The sequence below is a fragment of the Chiloscyllium plagiosum genome, unplaced genomic scaffold (genome assembly GCF_037043375.1).
Source record: "Chiloscyllium plagiosum isolate Xiang-an unplaced genomic scaffold, Cpla_swu_hap1 HiC_scaffold_43, whole genome shotgun sequence".
Classification (NCBI taxonomy): domain Eukaryota; kingdom Metazoa; phylum Chordata; class Chondrichthyes; order Orectolobiformes; family Hemiscylliidae; genus Chiloscyllium; species Chiloscyllium plagiosum.
Genome location: NW_028270181.1, coordinates 14442776 through 14460135, shown reverse-complemented (window position 1 = coordinate 14460135; position 17360 = coordinate 14442776). Strand labels below are relative to the sequence as shown.

Genomic DNA, 17360 nt, shown 5'->3' with positions numbered 1-17360 from the left:
ATTTTATTTCTTTATTTTTCTCTCATACTTCTCTGCATTGCAATGCATCTTGCAATGTCTCTTTAAAATCTTTCAGAGTGCTTTTTTGCCAAATTGTTGGATTTTGTATCAAGCAGCAACTATTAATGTTGAGCTCCTAGTGACTGCTAATCATCATCTGTTTAAATAACCTAGTTCTGGCTCTTTATAAATCACAGTTTACATTTTGTTTGGTTCACTTCATATAAATTATCTACTTTCACCATTTTATCACAACTACTAAAACAAGTAAATGGAACTGCATATTGTTCAATCAAATTGTTTTGATCTCTCAACTAGCCTCAAAACAAGTCTTATTCCAACTTAGATTGTTATCTCTCATTTTGTGCTTGGTCTCCATTTATTTTACTCTGGTGATTATAGCATGATTAGTGCATTACAGCATGCAGCAATAGCCTATCTCTTCCATTACTTGATTGTGAGTGTGGCTGCTATAAAGCACGTTAAGGGACTGCATCAGTTTTGTAAATATGGCACAGATTCTTGTCGCAAATGGCAACTCTAATAATGATTTTCTTAATCTGACCCAATGCTTAATCAGATTTGAAAACCCAACCAAGTGATGATTCACAACGCTCAACATCTGTTATTTTGCAATTTATTGAAAGCATACTTACTTTAATAAAATCTGATGTCTCTGAGATATAGTGCAGAGATGGATTATCTTATTCACATGATATGATTGTATGAACATCCCCAGAGTTTAATTGAATATTTTTGTCATTTGGCTCATGCAAATACATCTTACGTGAGTTCAGACCAATGGCCCCTTAATAATCCAATCTTTGTTTGGCTAATGGCAGCATAGCTAAGCTCTTAAAACCAAATTAGCTGTCAATTATTTTTGGGTGATTTTTCTTCTGGGGAAACTGAAAGGTCTGAAGGTAGACAAATCAGCTGGAGCAGATGGACAAAATTTCAGAGTTCTTAAGGAGTTAGCTGAGGATATTGTAGAGGCATTGGTGGTGATCTTGCAGGAATCATTGGCATCAGGGAGGGTTCCACAGAACTGGAAAATGGGTAATGTAACACTCCTGTTTAAGAAGAGAGTGTGGCAGAAGACCGGAAAATATAGACTGGTTAGCCTGACTTTGGTTGCTGGTCAGATTTTAGAGTCCATTATGAAGAATAAGATTATGGAGTAGTTGGAAGTGCATAGTTAAATACAGCTGAGTCAGCACGGCTTTGTCAAGGGGAGGACATGCCTGATACATCTGTTTGAATTCTTTGAGCTGGTAATGAGCAAGTTAGACAAAGGAGAGCCAGTGGATGTCATAGAGTCATAGAGATGTACAGCACAGAAACAGACCCTTCAGTCCAACCCGTCCAAGCCAACCAGATATCCCAACCCAATCTAGTCCCACCTGCCAGCACCCGGCCCATATCCCTCCAAACCCTTCCTATTCATATACCCATCCAAATGCCTTTTAAATGTTGCAATTGTACCAGCCTCCACCACTTCCTCTGCAGCTCATTCCATACATGTACCACCCTCTGCGTGAAAAAGTTGCCCCTTAGGTCTCTTTTATACCTTTCCCCTCTTACCATAAACCTATGCCCTCTAGTTCTGGACTCCCCAACCCCAGGGAAAAGACTTTGCCTATTTACCCTATCCATGCCCCTCAAAATTTTGTAAACCTCTATAAGGTCACCCCTCAGCCTCCAAAGCTCCAGGGAAAACAGCCCCAGCCTGTTTAGCCTCTTCCTATAGCTCAAATCCTTCAGCCCTGACAACATCCTTGTAAATCTTATCTGAACCCTTTCAAATTTGATATCTTTTCAATAGGAAGGAGACCAGAATTGCACACAATATTCCAATAGTGGCTTAACCAATGTGCTGTACAGCTGCAACATGACCTCCCAACTCCTGTACTCAATACTCAGGATTCCCTCCAACAACTTGCTCACCACCAAGGTCAGGCTCACTGGTCTATAGTTCCCTGGCTTGTCCTTACTGCCCTTCTTAAACAGTGGCACCACTTTTGCCAACCTCCAGTCTTCTGGCACCTCACCTGTGACTATCGATGATACAAATATCTCAACAAGAAGCCCAGCAATCACTTGTCTAGCTTCCCACAGAGTTCTCGGGTACACCTGATCAGGTCCTGGGGATTTATCCACTTTTACTCATTTCAAGACATCCAGATGTATTTGAATTACTAAAAGGCCTTTACAATGTGCTGCACAGGAGGCTGCTGAATAAAATAAGAGCCCATGGTGTAAGGGATAAGGTACTGGCATGGATAGAGGATTGGCTGACTGGTAGAAGACATAGAGTAGGGATAAATTGGGCTTTTTCAGGATGGCAGCCAGTAGCTAGTGGCGTTCTGCAGGGGTCAGTTTTCAGATCACAATTATACATGTTATGCATTAGAAATCTGAATGAAGGAACTGAGGGCATTGCTGCTAAGTTTGTAGATGACAAAGGTAGCCAGGGCAGGTACTATTGAAGAAGGGAGGAGGCTGCAGAGGAATTGGAGAGGCGAGAAGAGTGGAAAAGAAGTGGCAGATGGAACACAATGTGGGAAGGCGTGAGATGTGTACTTTGGTGGAAGAATAGAGGTATAGACTAGTTTCTAAATAGGGAAAGGCTTTAGAAATCTGAAGCTCAATGGAATTTTGAAGTCCTAGTTCAGGATTCTTTTAAGATGTTTCTACTTTTGGGAGAGACTAGAACCTGAGGGCACAGGCTCAGAGTGAAGGGACAGCCCTTCAGAAATGAAAAAAAGAGCTATTTTTTCAGCCGGAGGGTGGTTAATCTATGGAACTCATTGCTACAGATGGCTGTGGAGGCCAAGTCATTGAGTGTATTTAAGAGGGAGAGAGGTAGATTCTTCATTAGTAAGGGGATTATGGGGAGATGGCAGGAGAATAGGATTGAAAAACACATCAGCCATGATCAAATGGAGAAGCAGACTTGATGGACTAAATCATCTAATTCTGTTCCTATATCTTATAGCCTTTTGATCTCATCATTTGTCTGTAGAAGACATTGGAATCCTCCTTTATGTTGGATGCCCATCAATTTCAATATTCCCACAATGCTTCTCTTACTTACTTTGTTACCACCCCACTGAAGCTTCTATATTCGGCCTGGTTCTCAATTGCATTTTTTATGTGACACCTTGCATTAGTAACCTGTTTCTTTGTCAGAATTTCTACATCTTATGTGATCCAGGAAGCTTTGAATTTGTTTGCCTCACCTTTTCATTTTGAAAGAGTTTTCCTTCTCTTTTCCCTTTATTGATCCAATCAAGGGATGTGGGTTTTACTGCTGGGCCAGCATTTATTACCCATCTCTTGTCACCCTTGAGAAAATGATGAGCTGTCTTCTTGGACTTTTGGTGTGAGCTGGAGGTTGGGGCAAATGTTGGGGTGCTCACTGTGCTGGGGTGGTATAGCAGCAAGGGGTGGGGTTTGCAATGATAGGTGGGTGAGGGGTTGGGGTAACATGTGGGTAAGAGGATACAATGCCAGATGATTGAGGAGGTAATGTTAATGATGACTGAGGGGTGGGGCGGCAGCTGAGTGTCGTCCTCATTAGCAGTCACTCACTAACAATAATAATTGTCTATCTCAGAAATTCCGTGTCACTGGTCATGGGTTCTGTGGGCCCTTATATGGCACTGATGAGCCTGATCCTAGAGCTGCATCTCTCACTATACCTTTGGCAGATGTCTCCAGGAGATGGAATTGGTCCTTGTCCTCGAGATCACTGGCATTCCTTTCTCCGGTTCCTTTTCTGTACTTGCTCTTGCTGGAATAGCGTGTCATGTGGGTGAGGGGTAGTTGGTAGGTGGATGAGGGCATAGGGTGACAGTGATTGAAGGGTTGAGATGTCAGGTAGGTGAGGGGGTGCATGGCAGGAGGGTAGGTGTTAGGATAGCAGATCGGTGAAGGGTTTACATACCATGTAGGCAAAGGGAAAGGTACATGGATGAATGAGTAGGGTAGATCATGATGTGGTTGGGGTAAAGAGATTCAGGTTGAAGGTATTTACAAGACAAAACTGGGGGCAGGTATGCTTGAGTGATTGGTCTTTGGAATCGCTTTGAGTAGTTGGAGGGTTCAGATTTATGTGGCGATGAGGGTGTCGTTGAGGTGCAATGGAAGGAGTGTCTAGTATCTGGAGAGTCTGATGGGGGTGAATTGTGAGTTTGAATCCCTCTAACATGTCCTGGGTAACTATTAAGCAAAACCAGTCAGGACCGCACAAAGTCTCAACCTCTAACTCAGAGCTGGGTCTTTTCTCAGAGGGTTCTCAGAAATCCCCTCAGAAATCTCAACTTCCAGGGTCATTCCCAGGGAATCAGTCCCATCAGCATTTCCACGTGGTTTTTCTGTCTATGCTGCTGCAACAATTATTTTCCCATCAGAACATCTTTCCACCTGGCAGTCTGCACCTGAAACCCATCAATCCTATTTATCACACTCCTTCATTCGCACACATTGTGAGAAACAATTCCCAATGCAATATTGTCTGCCAGTCTGAATAATGATTTAATCTAAGCTTCCCCATTGCACTGAGAAGCAAAACCTGAATTGCTTAATCCTGAAATTGTATCCACCATTGGAATGCTACGTGGAGACTGTACCATTTTACCTTTAAGTCATTCACCATCTGGTTTCTCCATCCGTTTTTAGCAGAGGTATCTCCATGCATTTCTCCATTGTTACGCCAAAGATAGTACAATGTCAAACACTTAATAGCATGGCCTTACAACCAACTTATATTACAAATGAAGTGCAGCGGTATAGATCTGTGACCACCTCTTCCATGGGTGACCTACTTCACATAAAATGATAAATGACTGCAAAGTTTAGTGGAAAAGCCATATAGTAAAACATTAGTATTATTGAAAGTGTGTTGTAAAGTGAGAACACAGAATACAACGAACTCATTCTTCACAGCTGGCTATATTGGAACTGATTGCATTTTAATTAAATGAAGCAGTGTAAATCATTTAACTTGGACAGACATGTTTGTTGATCATTGTAATTATGGGTAAGAATATTCGCAAATGTAAGAGAATTGTTATTAAAGAACGATTGTGTATAAAACAGTATGGTGCCAGAATGGTCACTCAATCTTGGCCACAAGAACAATAAATTATGCTCCTTCACAAAGGCCTGGCTGTGATTTAATGAATGCATTTCAAAGTCTGCAAATGCGATTTAATAGGCTTGACTGTACTGCAGTCATGAGACACTCTTCAAGATTGCTAAACCTTCCCCCTGCCCTCCTCTCTGTCCCAGAAATTACATAAACAACTGACGTGTATCAATGCTTGTTTAATGCCTTGATTTGATCAGCAATATTTAAGGGAACAAGTCAGGTTCTTGCTGTACCAGGGTGTAAAAATGGTATCTACCAAACCTATCATTGAGGGATTCAGTGAGCTGGAAGTATTTGCACTCGGGACTGCTCTATTACTTGAAGGTAAAGATGGGCTTGTTTGATTTCACAGAAACTTGTAAAATTGATATATCGGTATACATTAGATTAATTTATCCTCAGTTTCTGCCATTAATACAATATTCCCTCACAGTGACAATGCAATGTGCTTGAACACCAATTTGTGATAATAATTTTGCCTCCTTGTAGCATATGAATAAGTGGGAAAACTCTAGGTTTATGTGAGTCAATATCAAATATATGTGTGAATGCTATGTTTGTCTAGCAAGACAATATTTTACCTTTCACATTTGCATTAGCCAAGAAAATCTTAGAATTCAAATGAGATTTCCAAAGTGCATGTCTGGGATTACTTTGCATGGTTATTTCAGCTATTAGAAAAACTGAACACAGCAAATTCAATAAACTCCAGACTACATTGTAAGTGTGATTATATGTGAGCTGGTTTGATAATGATTTAACTACAACCTGCTTCAACATTAATGAATAAAGGGGTACTTTGTTGACGTGGTGTTACTTCTCAAGAAAAAAGCAAAGGAAAACATTGTAACTGTGTGATGCAGCCCAAATGAAAAGCAATATGTTATGTCTCATCATTTGGACCCATCCCTTGATTTCTGTTCTCTTTCACAGCTCTCCTTGGACTACTCCTGAATGTGATAACGATTTTATCCTTTTACAAGATAAAGGAAATCCAGACACCAAGCAATCTCTTAATAGCCAGCTTGGCTGTATCAGACACTGGCATCTGCTTGAATGCATTTGTAGCTGCTTTCTCAAGCTTTCTAAGGTAGACACGGTTATCAATTTCTCGGTTTGGTTTCAGAAAATTACATAAGGTGTACAGCACAGAAGAAGGTAATTTGGCTCAATTGGTCTATTCCAGTGTTACAGCAGCCTCTTCTCATCCTTCATCACATCCAATCAATGTTACTTTCTATTCCTCCCTCCTTCATGTTGTAACAATCAAATGGCAAGGGGGAATGAGTTCTGTTTTTCTCAATTCCCCCTCAGTCAATTGCAAGAAGTATTTTTTACTCCTTTAGCATGCAGTTGTACCACACATTAATTAAAGATATGGGTAGTAGACCAAAATAAAGGAACCAATTACAAGGGTTTCTTAAGTAAAAGAAGATTTCTATTACTTATTAACCCCGAGTAAAATAATAAAAACACAACATCAAAACTACACAACACAGCTGATAACTTTAAAAGGATAAGTGCCTTGTACAGTCAGTAAGAATAAAGGCTACACTTAAAATCCTTAGAATTCTTCAGGTGTAAGACTTCTAACCTGACACCACAGTTGTTTAATTGTCAATTGGTAACCTCAGCAGTGGTAAAACTTGTAGATACCTTGGAGGTAGAGGTGCCTTGGACTGGGGTGGGCAAGATCAAAAGTCACACAACACTGTGTTATAGTTTAACAAGTTTATTTGAAATCACAAGCTTTCAGAGTGCTGCCCCTTTGTCACTTGAACTGTTCTTTCCACAATTTGTTTTTTCATAATTTGTTTTATCATTTGATGCTGTCTTCCTCCGATGATGAGAAACACAGAGAGGAAGAAAGTGTCCTGCTATTAGCAATCCCGATTCTTTCTTTCTGCTCTGCTGGTTAAAACCACCTACTGAAATATGGCTTAGTATATATTCCTGTGTTTGATTTCATTGTCTTCACAAACTGTCTTTGCAGTCACGTCTCTCATCTGTCAAAATATGCAATTATCACACAATTGTGAATTAAAACAGAAGACGTGAATCTGAGATGCTTATTTTAATTGTCAAGTTTCAAAATGTTTATATAAAATGACAATTTCAACGCAGGTGGTTTTGTTTATTTCACATTAGACTGCTGGACTTAGCTCAGCCTATTGTCAGGTAATCATGAAAATCATTGTAGAAGAGTTTTATTCTTCTTTTAAAACAATTTTAGTCAATAAAATGTATAAGGTATAAAAATCAGATGATGGAAATTAACATCCATATTTACCACCATTGTAACATTATATTTATCTAGCTGCCTCTTAAATGTTAAATATATGTTTCACATTCTAATTAAAGAGTTCTCCTGAATTTGCAACTGGATTTATTAGTTGCTGCCTTATGTTTATAGTACCTAATTTTGAACTCCCATACTTGGACACTTACCCTATATTGTTGAATTTTTTAGACTAGTCTTAAAGGTTAAAATTATTGTTACATGATACGACTTTTGAGGGGCTGAAATTCATGCTACATTCCAAAATATTGTATCATTAGCAGAAGCCCAATTGGTCACTAAATAAAGAAAGAAAAAAATGTTGATCTGTTATCTGTAAAGTTTGGGCGGCACGGTGGCACAGTGGTTAGCACTGCTGCCTCACAGCGCCAGAGACCCGGGTTCAATTCCCAACTCAGGCGACTGACTGTGTGGAGTTTGCACATTCTCCCCGTGTCTGCGTGGGTTTCCTCCGGGTGCTCCGGTTTCCTCCCACAGTCCAAAAATGTGCGGGTCAGGTGAATTGGCCATGCTAAATTGCCCGTAGTGTTAGGTTAAAGGGGTAAATGTAGGGGTATGGGTGGGTTGCGCTTCGGCGGGTCGGTGTGGACTTGTTGGGCCGAAGGGCCTGTTTCCACACTGTAAGTAATCTAATCTAATCTAATCTAATCTAAACTAGGGTTGACTTTTACATGAGCTAAATGGAAAATGCCAGATTTTTCGGACAAAAATAGGGAATTGACTTTTACATGAGATTGACTTTTACTCACGTATGTACAGTATATGTTTGTTGCCTGCTTCCCTCACAGGTATTGGCCTTATGGATCTGAAGGTTGCCAGACTCACGGTTTCCAAGGATTTTTGACATCCCTCGCCAGTATTAATGCATGTGCTGCCATTGCTTGGGACAGGTACCACCTAAACTGTAGCAGTAAGTCATTCCAAGCTAACTCCGAAACACAACTGACACAGACTGAATTGCCTTCTGATAATAACGTTTTGTTTCAGTTTATCCTCTTTACAGTTTACAAAGTAAATCTGAGAAGGTCAGGAAATTATGAAATATAAAGAAGTGTTATATTTTTTTCCCCTAAGACAATTAGATTATAAAAGAAGCATAGGAAACTTTAAATTTGTAATGAAGACATGGTTGAAACCTTTTCTGGGATCGACTTGTATAACAGTTTAATCTGCCTCTCTGGAGCCTTAGAAAAACAAGTTTATTCATCTGAGTGTCAGAGATGTGAACAAACTGTAAAATTGGAAGCAGGACAAAAAATTCCAAATCCATTTGAAGCCTGATAAAGTTGTGTCCAGCTCCTTATTAAAACAGCAGTCATTGTGAAGCTTATTAGGATTCATCCCTTGTGAACAAATTAACAATTAGTGAAAGACTCATTGTGCAGTTGATCTTTCTTTAAGCAGTCTGTTGGCCAATTCTAGCCAAGTGGAGCTTCAACTTATTCCCGTTTCTCCTTTAACAAAGCACTTAAGTGTAGTGATTCCAAATAGTCACAGTGCTGGTCAGTTATATAAAGAGCTGTGGAAATAATCCCCTTTTCATGAACTGGAAATGCACTAAAGCTGATGTAATTTTTTTAAAATTTCCACGTTCTCTTCTAACCAGAGGATGGTGATGCATTACTGGACTGTAATTCCATTGTGGCAGTAAAGCCTTTACAAGCTGCTTAATTATAGGAAAGCATTATGGTCAACCTTCAAACTGTCCACACTTTTGTTAGAAAAGGTCACTCGAGAACTGTTAGAGGTAAGAATCCTGGATAACTTCCATTTATCTAACCCCGTATATCACGGATCAAACTTGGGACCATTTTGGAGTGATGCTCAGCTGATTGGTGATTCAAATCACAGTATACCCTGACATACCTGAATGTTGGCAATAGTTTGTACATGTCCAGAAAACTAAGCAAGCTATAATATTAAAGTTGTTTTCTTTTCTGCAAATTAATTGTGAAAATGCTGGTTGGTGAACTTAGCGGTGAGTTAGCTTAGCTTAGATTTTCACTGATTAAATACTGCTTACGTATGGATTGACATCCATCCATGCATTAAATCCTATTTATAGGATCAAGATTACAATGGAACAGTACCGTGACTATTTTGGCAATTATCTGGGGATTTGCTGGATTCTGGGCTTCTATGCCCTTATTTGGATGGGGTGAATATGATTATGAACCATTAAGAACTTGCTGCACCCTGGACTACTCAAAAGGTGACAGGTACGTCGATGAATTTCTTATTAATGCAATTCATCCTCAGGATGTAGGTCTTGCTGGCAAGAGTGGCATTTATTGGCAATCCATAGTAGCGCTGAGAAAGTGTAGTGGACCTTCTTTGTTCTTGGTTAGCACAAACAAATAATTTTGCAAAGCTGTTGGACAGAGACGATAAGAATTAATCAAGAGGCACAGTTAGTCAGTTTGCAGATGACACCAAAATTGGAGGTGTAGTGGACAGATTACAACAGGATCTTGAGCAGATGTGCCAATGGGCTGAGAAGTGGCAGATTGAGTTTGATTCAGGTAAATGCGAAGTGCTGCATTTTGGGAAAGCAAACCTTGGCAGGACTTATACACTTAATGGTAAGGTCTTAGGGAGTGTTGCTGAACAAAGAGACCTTGGAGTGCAGGTTCATAGCTCCTTGAAAGTGGAGTCGCAGGTAGATAGGATAGTGAAGAAGGCGTTTGGTATGCTTTCCTTTATTGGTCAGAGTATTGAGTACAGGAGTTGGGAGGTCATGTTGCAGCTGTACAGGACATTGGTTAGGCCACTGTTGGAATATTGCAAGCAATTCTGGTCTCCTTCCTATTGGAAAGATGTTGTGAAACTTGAAAGGGTTCAGAAAAGATTTACAAGAATGTTGCCAGGGTTGGAGGATTTGAGCTATAGGGAGAGGCTGAAAAAGCTGGGGCTGTTTCCCCTGAAGCGTCAGAGGCTGAGGGGTGACCTTATAGAGGTTTATAAAATGTTGAGGGGTAAATAGGCAAAGTCTTTTCCCTGGAGTTGGGGAGTCCAGAACTAGAGGACATGGGTTTCGGGTCAGAGGGTAAAGATATAAAAGAGACTTAAGGGGCAACTTTTTCATGCAGAGGGTGGTACGTGTATGGAATGAGCTGCCAGAGGAAGTGGTGAAGGCTGGTACAATTGCAACATTTAAGAGGCATTTGGATGGGTATATGAATAGAAAGGGTTTGGAGGGATATGGGCCGGGTGGTGGCAGGTATGGGACTAGATTGGGTTGGGATATCTGGTCAGCATGGACGGGTTGGACCGAAGGGTCTGTTTCCATGCTGTACATCTCTATGACTCTCTGACATGGAACAGGAAGATAGTTTCACCTTCTGGCCACTAAATGGCTAATTCAAGTGGGCAGATGACTGACTGTTTTGCATGCTCTACAGGCCTCTGATCATCATTTGACCCTGAAGTCAGGGTCCCAAAACCCAAAAGGAAATTTTTTTGAACACCAAAGACCTGATGACTCTTCAACCCTATCTCATACATCAATGTTAGCTCCCAGTCACCCAACAGCTTAATTTTAAAATCCTTGATTTCGCTTTTAAATTCCTCATGACCTCACTTGATCCTATCTCTGCATCCTCCTCCAGCTCTACCATTTCTTTAAACTCTGCATCCCTCTGCCAATTATCCTCTTGTACATTACCCCCACTTGCTTTGCCCATCTTTGGCAGTCATGCCTTCAGAAGCCTAAGCTCCCACTGGCAATCTCTAAATTCTTCTTTAAGACCCTCCATACACCTGGTCTATTCACCCTTTTGCTCATCACATCTGATCTTTTCTTCTGTGGCTTGATATCCATCTTCCATCACACCTCTGTGAAGCTCCTTGGAATCTCACTCTAAATAAAAGGCACTACATAAATGCAAGTTGTATCTGGGCAGAAGAACACTTACAAATTTAAATCCTTTTGCAGAAAAGGAGAATTACTGCTCTCAAAATGCAGGTAAATTCTTGGAGTGCTAATGGGTGTCCATTGGGATCCAGGAGAATGTTACAAACAAAATTTGACACTATGTTGGATCTAAAGTCTATGCAGCATCAAACTGAATCACATCAGCTCTGATTCCAGACATGCACTACTTTTGCTCCATGTGAAGTACCAGCTGCAAAGCTAAAAGTATGAAGCACCTTAGATTAATTCAGTTTAAATAAAGAAAGACATTCTGTTCCTTTTGAGAAATTAATCCTGAGCAGATATCTTCAATGAAGCCTGAGGATCCCTTTGGGAATACTCTTGTAGCTACATTGCCTGCAGCAAGTCAAAGCTCAACCATGTCCACTGTCTGCATAATATAAACTGCAGATGCTGTAAAAATAGGCATGTTATTCTCCTCTGTGAAACATGAATTGGAGTCTGACACATAACATTGTCTGTACCTTGATTTATTTTCCCACCAGAACATTTGTCTCATTCTTCATTTCGGTGGCATTTTTTGAATTTGTCTTCCCACTTTTCATCTTGGTAACTTCTTACCAATCTTGTGCCAATAAATTCAAGAAAACCGGACAAGTCAAGGTAAAAATAAGTTATGTAATCTTATTAAGCCTGCAACAAAATGTCTTCAATATTTTCATTGCCATGACAGTACACTTGCAGTTTAAACATAGTTTTCTTGATTGTTTTAATGATCTTACTGTACAGACTTTTGTTCTAAATGCATTAAAAGGGGATAGTGCATAAAAAAACAACTGTGCATAACTTCTTCTAATTCATTATATGGGGCAATAATATTTGCCAAGTGTTAATCAAAGCAAGTTATTAATGGAGCAAGTTGTTTAACAAATACAATGAAAGAGTGTGTCTCTGTAAATTAGTATGAGCAAATACTGAGACGTTGTCACAATTGGTGAAGTTATCAGGGATACATCTCTAGGTGGTTGGTGGTCTGACATCATTAGATTATCTTTCTATCGCACATCTGGGGATGTCAGATTGACTTAACTGGTAAAGGGAATTGAGCAGAAATGTTAACTCCTATAATGCATTCTGTAAAATAGATTTCACTCACCACATCCACGAGTGACAATGTTCCCAAACTTATATAACCATATCCTGTTGAGTGCATCTCCTGTCTTCTTTGGATTACAAGTGTTAGTTTCAAGAGTGTCGTGCCAATGAGCTCCTTTCCAAGGAGGCTTACCTGTCTCAGTTGGATCTTCCCTCGTGCTGTACTTACTTTCCACATGGGTGCTATCCGAGCTAGTTTGACCATTTCTCATCCCTCCAAATCCTGCAATAACTATACAGTTAAATCATTGTAACTTCTTCCTGAAGCATGCTAAAAAAAAAGTCTTATTCCCTATGTTGCTATAGCTGTACTTGTATAAGTTCCCTTTCTACTTCTGATAGATGAAGAAACTACTTACAGAAAGAGCTTGGAGAAGACAAAAAGAGTGTTTTTCTAATGAAGAGTAGTGAAGAGAGTGAGTCTATTCCTATTTCTACATTTACAGATAGAAACTGACTGGGATATACGTCAGACTAAGAATATCTGCTACTATTATCTGGAGAGCCATCATGCTTTATTTTTATGCATTTGCATCAAAGAGATGTTCACATCCCATTTTCCTGTTGACTGGTTTTCTTGTTCAAAACTAATGATCCCATAAATCTCATAACATCTTGGAGTCCCATCCTTAAGTCCTTGGGCTGCCTTTAAATTGATCAAACCTGGATTCTTGAAGATCTGAAACTGAATGTATTGTTCCTATTCCCAGATTGTCCACATAATTTTAACAATTTAATATTTTGTGAAATATTGCCCTTGGCTCTGATTTTTGATTTTGAAATAACTAAAGGTGCCAATGTAATGTTATAGATGAGTCATGGGAATCTGATTGCACATTAACATAGATACTGTAGTTTGGAACTACAGATGGTGATGTTAGGGACTTCAATTTTCTTATCATCACATGCATGGCCACTCGGGTGTTTGGCAAGTATTTGCTGTTGATACTCAATCTTTTTGGTCACGTTATGAATGCACTTTCTTTGTCCATCAAGGCCATCGAGAAGTGGGACTTGAACTTTGAACTTCTGGGTCAGGAACAAGAACTCGCTGTCCCAAACAACCTCAACAATGTTACCAGTAGGGAATGGTTATTTGTAGAGACAAGCATTCATGCTGAAACTAATTTTGAATATTTATAGTTTAGATTAGGTTAGATTTCCTACAGTATAGAAACAGGCCCTTCGGCCCAACATGTCCATAATGACCATCTGAAGAGTAACCCACCCAGACTCATTCCCCTACCCTATATTTACCCTGACTAATGCACCTAGCATTTTAGCATGGCCAACTCACCTGACCTGCACATCTTTGGATTGTGGGAGGAAATCGGAGCACCCAGAGGAAACCCACAGAGACGGTCATCTGAGGTGGGAATCGAACCCGGGTCCCTGGCGCTGTGAGGTGGCAGTGCTAACCACTGAGCCACCGTGCCACTGAGTCCCCCACCCCCTAATGCTGTTTAATTAACTAAGAACTCATGCTAGCTACAAAGAGTATGACTTAATGGTTCCTGCTCAGTATCAATGTCCAAGCATTCAATTCAATGATTGACTCCATCCTGACAGGGCAGTTTTGTTGTAAAGCTCCACTTTGTGTACATCCCAAGCCATTAACAGCATTTCCCATCCAAATAGGTATTGTGAATCTTCAATACAGTGATAGCAGGAATGCAAAATGCAGCTACGAAGAAAACCTCAATGAGGGCACTTTTTAATGTGGCAAACCAACAGAGATATTCAAGAAGTGCCAAGTGATGAAAACTGTTCCATGAAATGGTAACAAGAGGGAAAAGTCTGATGAAGAATGAAGGAATAATTTAGAAAATATTTTTCGCATGATGACTTACTTGGACAGAATACGCTTCTTTCAATTCCCATTATGGCTGAGTGGAACACCCTCAAACAACAATTTGATGACTATTTGTAGAGGAATATATACAATGAACCAGGAAGAGAACAAGAACTAGCAGATTTTTGGATGTGTAATTTCTGTTATTATATTTAGAATTTTCTTTTTCTGCTTCTGTGAATGCCCAGATGCTCTTTCTTGTATTGCTTCGAGGCCAAAATGGAAGGCGGCTGTTACAATAGAATCAAAAGAGGAACAGCACGGAAAGAGATCACTAGATTTTTGTTGGATCTTTCCAGTAGCAACTCAATTAGCCCAACCTTTCTCCAAATCCAAGCAATTCTTGTCCTTTAGCTATTATTCCTGTACCCTTTTGAGGTATTCAATTGAACTTGTTTCCAACACACTATCAGCCGGTGCATTCCAAATCCTAACCAATTATTCCTGGTGTACATCTGCCAGGCCAGGCCTTTCATTGCAAACTGTTAATCTTAATGGAGGGTTGATAATTAGTGAGGATATTGCTGAATTTCTCGTAAAATGGTGACAAAATAGGACGCTCCAGCCGGAGCTCATCAGCCACGCCTGTTCTTTTCTTCCTTTTTCTTTTTCTCTCCCTCTTTCCATCTCTAGTCTTCCTTCTCTTGGCCTTGGACACCCAGCCTCAGCCTCTGATTCCTGGATTCCAAAGCAGGGACAGCGGTTGGCGGCCTCAAGTGGGGACACCAGACCCGCAGCCCAGTGCAAAGCGGGGGGCAGCGGCCCAGGGCAGAACATGGTGGCAGCCATCAGTCAGGCCAAGTGGAATCCCCCCATGCTGGTCTGCTGCGGAGAGCCCTTGGTGAGAGGCTGGGATGCTTAACTTTTTAACTTTTTGTTTTTCTACCTTATACTTATACTCTGTATGGCCGTTATGTAATTTTTTTTCATTTCTCTATTCTGTGCCTGATTGCACCTGGGTAATGTGTACGTAAGATGGCACCATGTTTTGGTGACATTGTTGCACTGTAACTGAAGAAGCTGTACCAAGGTATGTTTGGACCTAAAATGGTGCTGTAAGTGGCAACTTGTCAACTCTTCACTGTACTCATTTGAGTACATGTGACAATAAAGCTAATTTAATTAAAATTCTTCTAATTCTGCTGCTGACAGTCCAAATAGTCCATTTGTCAGCATAACTACAAAAGACAGTATTACAACATGAAGGGAATAGTCAAATTGAAAAAGAAGTAGTCCTCAAGAAAAGAATTATTTTGACTTCTCACATTGTTGCTGCTCTTTCTGAGATTAACATCTGAATGCAAATCTGATTCGGAAGTTTCTTGTCTGTAGAGGGTTCAGCTGTGCGCAAAATAAATGAGGTGAACCGTTTAGGGGGACCTAGAATGGATATTAGGTATCTTAGAAAATTAATCTAGAGAGGAACCACAAGGCATGGAATTATAATCCAGTGAGGGTTTAATATTATCAAAGAACGGGGAAAAGATAGAGCAATTTAAACCAGTGATTAATTCTCTACAGCTAGCTAAGGATAGTGGGTTAATGTATGGATTTCACAGGCTTGGACTGACAAGTCTGATAAATAAGGAGGAGGAAGCTAGAGACAGATTGGGTAATATCATTGACACAAGATAGACATAATTCTAGTGCAACCTGATGGTTTAGCATCATAGTAATACGATCATTGCACGACTTGAGCCATTCTCACTCAATTTGTTTTGTTTCCTCAGTTTAATACTGGATTACCTTTTAAGACTCTTTTAATATGCTGGGGACCATATAGCCTGCTGTGCATGTATGCTGTCATGGAAAATGTTACTGTATTGTCTCCAAAACTAAGAATGGTGAGTAGTAATAGTTGGTATTATATCAAAAAGTCATGATTATAAATTGGTGTGGGGTGGGAGTTACACAAATAGTGCTATTTTACTAAAGGATAAACCAGAATGATTCTTTTGATTTTCACTCTATTTTTCAAATATTATACCGATTGAAGATAAACAAATAGAAAGAATAGTAAATTAGCTACTTGTTTAGAGAAGCATTATGTTGATATAGATATATGATTCTTGTTTCATATATTTTGTTTCTATTATTGAGTTTTATACATTTTCAAAACTAAAGTCACTATGTATGCTTTCTGCTTACTCTTGTCTTGACAGCTTCCTGCCATTCTTGCAAAAACATCACCTATAGCCAATGCTTTTGTCTATGCTCTTGGAAATCCAAACTACAGAGGAGGGATCTGGTCCTTCTTAACAGGAGAGAAAATTGGATCCATTGAAATGGATGGGAAGCTTAAATAAGTGAAATACAACCACTTACAGAACAATCATTGGAACATGAACTGAAGTGCCAACAGAAGCTTTTGACCCAACCTTTATATCAAGTTGCTTTCACAGTAGAAGCACTTTGTACCTTTCACAAATCAAGGAGTTAGAATGAATATACTGGCAGTTTATAACAACACTTGAACACGCATGCACAGCTATTGGCTCCAAAAGGCCGTAACTCCATGTTATTTACATACACAAACAAAAACAGAAATTGCTGGAACATCTCAACCTGTCTGGCAGCATCTGTGGAGACAAATCAGAATTAATATTTTGGGTCCAGTGACCCTTCTTCAGAACAGATTTCTCTCCACAGAGCACCCAGACCTGCTGAGATTTTGTTTCTGATTTGCAGCATCCACAGCTCTTTTGTTTTTATTTTAATCCCATGTTGTTTAAGACTGCTCAGTTGGTTGCAAATAAATTACATTCTATATTCTATTTTTTGTAGTCCCTTTGATATTTGCACTTCAGCTGATCTATAGATGATGAATAGCTATGGAAAATTTGTTATTTGTTGAACTGGAGCAATGCGCAATTAGAAATGCACAGCTTGGTTTAAAAAGAAGGTGAAGGTTATAACATGAATGGATTCACTCCTTCCTCTATGGAAATGTCTGAATGCAGAATATGACTACATTTTCAAAAATACAGTTGGTTCTGACATGACGCAATAGTTCTATTCCCAAGCA

General features: G+C 39.7%; 1 protein-coding gene across 1 annotated transcript; it reads left to right on the top strand.

Annotated features, from left to right (window-relative positions):
• Nucleotides 1-5337: 5337 nt before the first annotated feature.
• rgra (retinal G protein coupled receptor a) lies at nt 5338-17109 on the top strand. Its single transcript, XM_043679030.2, has 7 exons — nt 5338-5479; nt 6089-6245; nt 8243-8364; nt 9520-9673; nt 11874-11991; nt 16066-16179; nt 16498-17109. The coding sequence occupies exons 1-7, from the start codon at nt 5401-5403 to the stop codon at nt 16639-16641; spliced, it is 888 nt and encodes a 295-aa protein (XP_043534965.1). The 5' UTR covers nt 5338-5400; the 3' UTR covers nt 16642-17109.
• Nucleotides 17110-17360: the final 251 nt, after the last annotated feature.

Excerpts from the sequence above, each read along its gene's own strand:
- rgra (XM_043679030.2), top strand. The coding sequence starts at position 5,401 with ATGGTATCTACCAAACCTATCATTGAGGGATTCAGTGAGCTGGAAGTA. Across the intron at positions 8,365-9,519 it reads GTACCACCTAAACTGTAGCA|GATCAAGATTACAATGGAAC; the intron begins GTAAGTCATTCC and ends TCCTATTTATAG. Across the intron at positions 9,674-11,873 it reads GACTACTCAAAAGGTGACAG|AACATTTGTCTCATTCTTCA; the intron begins GTACGTCGATGA and ends TTTTCCCACCAG.